Source organism: Grammomys surdaster, unplaced genomic scaffold (genome assembly GCF_004785775.1).
Source record: "Grammomys surdaster isolate TR1022 unplaced genomic scaffold, NIH_TR_1.0 108640, whole genome shotgun sequence".
Taxonomy (NCBI): domain Eukaryota; kingdom Metazoa; phylum Chordata; class Mammalia; order Rodentia; family Muridae; genus Grammomys; species Grammomys surdaster.
The window spans coordinates 1-7,261 of NW_021610498.1; the positions used below are offsets into that span (position 1 = coordinate 1).

General features: G+C 43.9%; 1 protein-coding gene across 1 annotated transcript; it reads right to left on the minus strand.

Annotated features, from left to right (window-relative positions):
• Positions 1–2,336: 2,336 nt before the first annotated feature.
• On the minus strand, positions 2,337–6,791 carry LOC114635486 (tyrosine-protein phosphatase non-receptor type 13-like; the record flags this gene model as incomplete). The annotated part of the gene is made up of 4 exons (XM_028784047.1): positions 6,574–6,791; positions 6,347–6,445; positions 3,833–4,161; positions 2,337–2,514 (listed from the first exon to the last, which is right to left on the minus strand). Coding segments are annotated over exons 1-4 (735 nt in total), but the record flags the coding sequence as incomplete, so codon positions are not given.
• Between the last annotated feature and the right edge of the window lie 470 nt (positions 6,792–7,261).

Below are 7,261 nucleotides of genomic sequence, written 5' to 3' on the forward strand. Positions count from 1 at the left end.
GGGAACAAGGATGGAAGAGTAGAGTTTAAGAGGGGGTAGGGGAGGGAACAGGGATGGAAGGGTAGAGTTTAAGAGGGGGTAGAGGAGGGAGCAGGGATGGAAGGGTAGAGGTTAAGAGGGGGTAGGGGAGGGAGCAGGGATGGAAGGGTAGAGTTTAAGAGGGGGTAGAGGAGGGCTAACTATCATTAAGGATGTAAATATATCATATGGAAATCTATTGTTTTATGAAGTTCATATGTGTATGGGTTTTTTTTTCCATGAGAATTTTAATTGGAATTACAGAAGATAATACTTCCTCCAAAAATCACAGGCTGTCAGAAGCTCAGTGCCAAGTGTGGGGTGCCTACCCGTGAGTTAGTTGCTGGTCATGCATGTCCCAGAGACCCCTAAACAACACAAGCTATTGCCATAGCTCTTGGTTCTCCATCAGAGTGTAATGGTAAGACCAACTGCTGAAGAACCACACACTGTAGACACAGGACATGGAAAACTCAGGTTGTTACTGCCTACAAATTGCCTACGTGCTGGCTAGCTTTCTAGGAACTAGATCTAGGAACTGAAAGGCACTGGGCAGGATGCTACCCCGTTGTGACTGGCAAGGCAAGACACACCATGGTGCGACAGTGGGACAAATGTTATGGGAGCAGCCAAGTGCTGATTGGATTTAGGGCCTGCATAATAGCAGATGCATGCCCAGTCCTGTAAACTGGGCCAGGAACGCATTGCTGGAGAGTCCACAGGCTCCAGGCATCAACCTACTACTACCATTTTGGTAAATAGGCAATCTGCCCTCTAAATTTGTTAACTCTATACCTAAATATCAGTACAGCGTTTAGACCTTATCAGAGAAGTTTCTTTGTACAGTGAAAAATAGTTAACACAGATATCCAGCACTGGCCAAATTACAGAGACTATGTGTGTGGAGTGTTCAGAAGTGAATGGGACACCTGTATTATATTGCCCTTTCCCCAAGGCTCAGGGAACAAAATGGAAGGGTGTGTGTGTGAGAGTGTAAGACCAGAGGTCAGGAAAGACCAGCGTGAAGCTGTGCTTTCTGGGCACCATGGGGCTACTGTACTCAGGAGCTCATGGCAGCTGTGGTAGCCACGACAAGACAAGCCAGTCAGCATTGCTGCATAGAGGGAGGGACTCAGGAGAGCCCTGCCCCTAGCCACTGACAGGTGATGGAGGAGGGAGTTAGTTTTAAGGGTGTGGAAACTGTAGGTCAACTGCTGCAGTGGAAGGCCCCACTTCCTTGAGTATCTGGGCAGCATAAACTGAACTTGATGGGTTATCTAGAGAAAAAAACAGGTACTTGAGCTTGGGTAGAGATGAGGTGGGAATGGGAGGACTTTGGGGTGAAAAGGAAGGGGGGTGAATTCGGTCAAGATACATGTCATATGTGCATGGAGTTCTCTTCCATTTCTAGCTGTGAGCCTTTAATGGCTAAGCTATCTCTCTAGCCAAATTGCCAACCTGGGAGCCTGCGTGGGACTGACCTAGGCCCTCTGCACATAGGTACACTTATGTAGCTTGGTCTTCTGGTGGGACTTTTAACAGTGAGAGTGGGGGCTGACTCTGACTCTGTTGCCTGCCTTTGGGACCCTTTCCTCCAACTGAGTTGCTTCACTGAGCCTTAATAGGAGAGAAGGAGGAGGAGAGGAGGAGGAGGAAGAGAAAGAGGAGGAGGAGGAGCCTAGTCTTAAGGCAGCTTGATATGCCAAGGCTGGTTGATACCCTGGGAGGTCTACCCTTTTCTGAAGAGAGATGGAGGAGAGGACGGGAGGACTGAGGGAGAGAAGTTGGGGGGAGGGACTGGGAGGAGAAGAGGAAGGGGAAACTGCAGCCAGGATGTAATAAATAAATAAATAAATATCCAAAGAATTAACAAAGATTAATAAAAAGTCAAAATAAATGGCTCTAAAAAAATCCTGTCTGGGGCTGACTTCTGGTCTCCACATGTGTGTGCACACACATGTGCCCACATGAACACTCTTCCACATGCACATGTGTGCACATACACACACATCCGTTCCTAGTCTTCTAAAGTTGGCAGCCCACTGGATAGCCAAAGATACTAGGAATCACAAGAGGTAGGTGATTTCTCTGTGGACATCTCCCAAAATGGCAAGAGGCAGTGAGAAAGTCAGGGTGACTCACAATGCTTTTTATCGTCCCCTTACTTCTCCGCACGGAAACACCGGAGAGGGGTATTACTTGTTTAGTCAATGTACCATAAGCTAGTCTATAGCATAGCTTTTTCTCTAATAGAAAAGGTACATGTCTATAACTTTACTGAGAAAAACAAAAGTTGTAATACAGAGAAAGAAGCTCACCAGCTCAGAATCCTCAAGGTGGTTTCCCAGGTCATTTTTCAAAGTTGTTATGGTTTCCTCTTTGCTCAGCTGAGAGGCAAGATGTGTAAAATATTTGCCAGTGGAGTCAGAGGGAGCACACTCTGCCAGGGACTGGTGGATCTGTCCAGGACTCACATCCAGCAGATGAGGAGGACGGCTACAGAGAAAAGAAATGACATTATCTGTGGATACATTTCAGGGTCAATATTTAGTTTATACCACGGCAGAGAATAGCCAACAGGTGTTTCTGTGTGATTTTAAGTGAGACTCTCACTGGCTTTCATCTGCATTTAGACTATTGATTTATTCAACATCTACTATATGTTAATATTTCTAATTATTCTCTGTGCAGGTTCAACTTTGAATAGCTCTTTAGCTGCATAAGGACAGTAAGGCAGGCTAGAATTCTATTCCTAGATGTTATTCAAGACAGAAGCTAATGTGACCACAGGTCTAACTTGTATTTCGACTTAGTAAGAAAAGGAGAAATAAGAAAAAACACCTTACTCTTGTCATCTATTTTTCCTTATATACTTATTTTCCAAAATTGGGGACTGAACTCAGGGTCTTATTCATGCAACAGAAGTAGTCCACATTGTCCGCTGCTCTCGGAGAGGGTCTTTCTAGGTGTTGTAGGCTAGCTGGGAAAATAGGACAGTTCCCATGGTCACTCTGGATGAAAGAATAGGAAGGACAGAAGGGAGAAGGAAGGAAAGATGGATGGACAGACGGATGACAGACAAATGATAAACAGATAGTGGGAGGAAGGAGGAGAGGACAGTGGGAGGAAGGGAGAGTATGAGGAGAGAAAATGTAGGCAAATATGCTTGGGCATACACACACACACACACACACACACACACACACACACACACACCCAGCAACAATCTAGGCAGGAGCAGCTGCTAGGGGCGTGGTTGTATCTGTACCTGCAGCCCCTACACTTACCACCATTTTCTCTTTCTCAGTTTCCAGGTCTTGCAGTTTGTAAACCCCTCTTGGCCTCTTCTAGCAAGTTTAATCATCCAGGGTATCATTATCCAAATAAATCTCTTTTCTTTCTGGTTAAACTGTATTGAGAAGCTGTTTTCTTAATTACTAATGGATATACTCAAGAGAGAAACACGGGTTAAACTGACTGGTCTGAGAGCTCACTAGTTTATTGAAATTGTTAGTCCTAACAAGAAGACCTCTACTAATTTATTATTTGCTAACAATTCTGAATTCACAAACATTCCATTGTTTACAAAAAATGTTCTTTATTATGTGTATATGTGCATGTGCCCTTCCCTCTGGAGCTGGAGTTATATGAGTTTACGAGCCGCCTGGTACGGGTGCTAGGAACTGAACCAGAGCCCTCTCTAAGCCCTGAGCTATGTCTCCAGTCCAGCAGATGTTGCTTTCTTAGAGTCATCTATGTTGCTGGTACCTTGCTATACCACCAGCTGCTCTGGACACTGCAATACTGGCAATACCTGCTTTCTGATTCCGACTTGCCGGGTGTTTTCTGAGGGAGGTAAAACATGGTGCATATGGATTCCTCCTGGCCTCTCGGTGCTTCATGTGCAAAGGTTGCCATCGGGGTCACATTTGGTATCTTCACTGGCACTCTCACAGACTCATCCTCCCCACTCTCACTGTGGTCGCTGTAACTCTCTCTCCTGGATGGAGCCTTGCACTGTTTCTTCGTTTTGCCACACATCCCATTCTTGTCCAAGCTGGCTTGTTCCACCAAGAAGGATGATAGCTGAGAAGGCTCTTTATTGCTGTTTAGAAATGCTTGTGCTGGAGAGTGGAGTGGGGTCTGAAAGGGACACATTGAAGGACATCAGAGGGTGATAACCTACATCAACTTTCCAAACAGTCAACTTATTATGAACCTGCTAAGAAGCAGTACTTTATATAAAGATATAAACTTTCTGTTAACAAACTTAATTTATGTTCTTTAAAGGGTAATATAGAATGATAATTGCTAACACAGTAGGAGTTACATATTTTATTACAATAATTAATTTGGGGGTATAATTTTCTCAGTATCCAAATACCACAGTGCATGTGTAAAGGTCAGAGAACAACTTACGGCTGGTTCTCTTTCCACCCAGGGGGCTCCTGGGCTTGAACTCAGGTCCTTGGGCTGCTTATCTGATGAGCCTCTTTACAGCCCGAATTACATTTTCTTTTCAAACTGTATTTTACTTATTTCTGCGTGTTTGTGCATGCCGTGGCATGTGTGTAGGCGAGAGGACAATTCTGCTGAGTCAGTTCTCTCCTGACACTTTTACATTGTTTCCAGGGATCCAACTGATGTCAGGCTTTTTACATCAAGCACCTTTACTCACTGAGCTGTCCTGCCAACCATGACTTATACTTTTATGTCAGAATTGGAGTTGGATTATATATTGTACTTGGTATCCTATTTCTAAAATTTAGGATTCTACAATGAATGATTTCTAACCTTTTAAAAACAGTTATGTACTTTTAAGATTTATTTATGGGGCTGGAGAGATGGCTCAGCAGTTAAGAGCAGTGACTGCTCTTCCAGAGGTCCTGAGTTCAATTCCTACCAACCACATGATGACTCACAACCATCTATAATGAGATCTCATGCCCTCTTCTGGTATGCAAGTGTACATGAAGATATATATTAAACAAATAAATATTTAAAAACAAACAAACAAAAACAAACCAAACAAAGATTTATTTATTATTTTATAAATGTGTGTAGGCTTGAGTGCATGTATGGAGCACCACATGTATGCAGGTCCCACAGAGTCCAGAAGAGGGCATAGGGCCCTCTGGAATTGGAGTTCCAGGCACTTGTGAGCTGGGTGACGTGGGTGTTAGGAGCTAAACCTGGGTCTTAGGAACTGAACCCATGTCCTATGGAAGCACAGCAAGTGTCCTTAACTACTGAGCCACTTCTCTAGATTTTTTGTGAAGGTTTAAAATGTGCTTTGGAAACAGCTTTAATGAGTACATCACAGTTTTACAGAGGGCTGCCTTTATTGTAGCCACCTTTACTGAATATATGGTTTACGTTAACAGAACTACAGGTGAGCTTTCTGCAGAACTACAGGTGAGCTTTCTGCATGCATGAAAACTCCCTCACGGCTTGCCTTTTTCCCTGTAATTCTCTACATTATCACACACAGTATGTTTTTGAGGCCCATTTAAAATCTTTCCAAATTGCTTTCTAGAAATACTTGATCAACTGATGTACTCACCAGGAGTATTGTTTTTAGCCCTTAGTTTCTGGTGTTTCAAATCAATCCCTCTGTGTGTGTGCATGTGTATATGTGTGCATGTGTGTGCGTCTACATGTGTGTGTATGTATGCATGTGAGTATGTAGGTACATGTGTGAACATGTGTGTATGTGTGTGATTTGTGCATTATGTGTATGCACACATGTGCATGTGTGTACACGTGTTTGACTGTGATGTATGTATGTATGCATATGGGCATGTGTGTGTATGCATTTGTGTTATGTATATATGTGTGTGTGTACATCTGAGTATGTGTTTGGGTGCAGGTATGAGTGTGAATGTATGCATTTGTATATGTGTGTGTGTGTGTGTACATGCATGTGTTTGAGGAGGATAGAAGGTAGCACCAGATTTCCTGGAGCTGGAGTTACAGAAAGTTTTAGGGGACTCTGTAAGAATGGCCTGTGCTCTTTCCGGCCCTTCAAATGCTACTTCTATTAAATTTCAGAAGCCCTGTTCTGCTGTTGTATCCCCCTCCATGTCACCTCCCGAGTATACAGGTGAAAGGACCTGGCTCCAGCAGCTCTTCCGTCCAGATTCCAAGAACAGCACTGCGAGTGAACTCCTAAGCTGATAGGAGGCCAAAGGCAGATTTTCTTGAAAACACTCTCAGAATACAAGATAACAGCTCCTAGTTAAATATGGAGGTATGAATCCCAGTATATGCAGCTGAATTAGCAAACCGGTATTCTATGAAAACAGAAATTAGTACCAAACGACCTTACCAAAAATGCAGTATCGATTTCTGGAAGCACACCAGGTGCGGGCCTGCAGAGGAGCAAGGACACTTCTGGAGCTGTTCCCCTGAGAGCAGATATGACATCCTAGAGGCACAGGAGGAGAGATCACAGAGGAAGATGGAGGGAAGCCAGAAGGAGGGAAAGAGCCAGCTGCCCACTGGCCCATCCTCTGATAACTGAACCTTTGCCCCTGCCTGATGCTCCCAGCTCACCTGCTGAGACAGTCCTTTCAGGGAGGCTCCGTTCACTTTCAATATAACATCTCCAACATTGATTTTCCCACTCTCTGCAGCCGGCTGTCCAGGGAAGAGCTTCTTAACCCTGACTATGCTGCCATTCATTTGCTCTGGTATAAGATTATCTTCTCGAGAAAAACTGAATCCAAGGCCAGAGCTATTTTTAAACAGCTTGACCTCAAATGTATTATCTAGAGAAAAAGATGAAAAAGTTACATATTATTAAGCTGTGTACATATGAACACACAAACACACATATTCTTGGACATGCTTTTTAAAGAGATGTGTTTATTTTACGTATGTGAGCACACTGTCATTGTCTTCAGACACACGATAAGAAGGCATCAGATTCCATCACAGATGGTTATGAGCCACCATGTGGTTGCTGGGAATTGAACTCAGGACCTCTGGAAGAGCAGTCAGTGCTTTTAACCCCTGGGCCATCTCTCCAGCCCTAGATGCGCTTTTAAGGAAGCTTATTTAGGCATGATTTCTTCAGCACATTCCACTCTCTCACACACTCTCTTCCTATCATTATAAAAACCATTCTTACTTTTCATTCTGTGTGTGGTGTGTGTGTGTGCCTGTGTGAGTGTGTGTACAAAAGCCAGATGCTGATGCCAAGTACATCCCTCTCTACCTGTCATCTCCCCTCCCCTCCCCT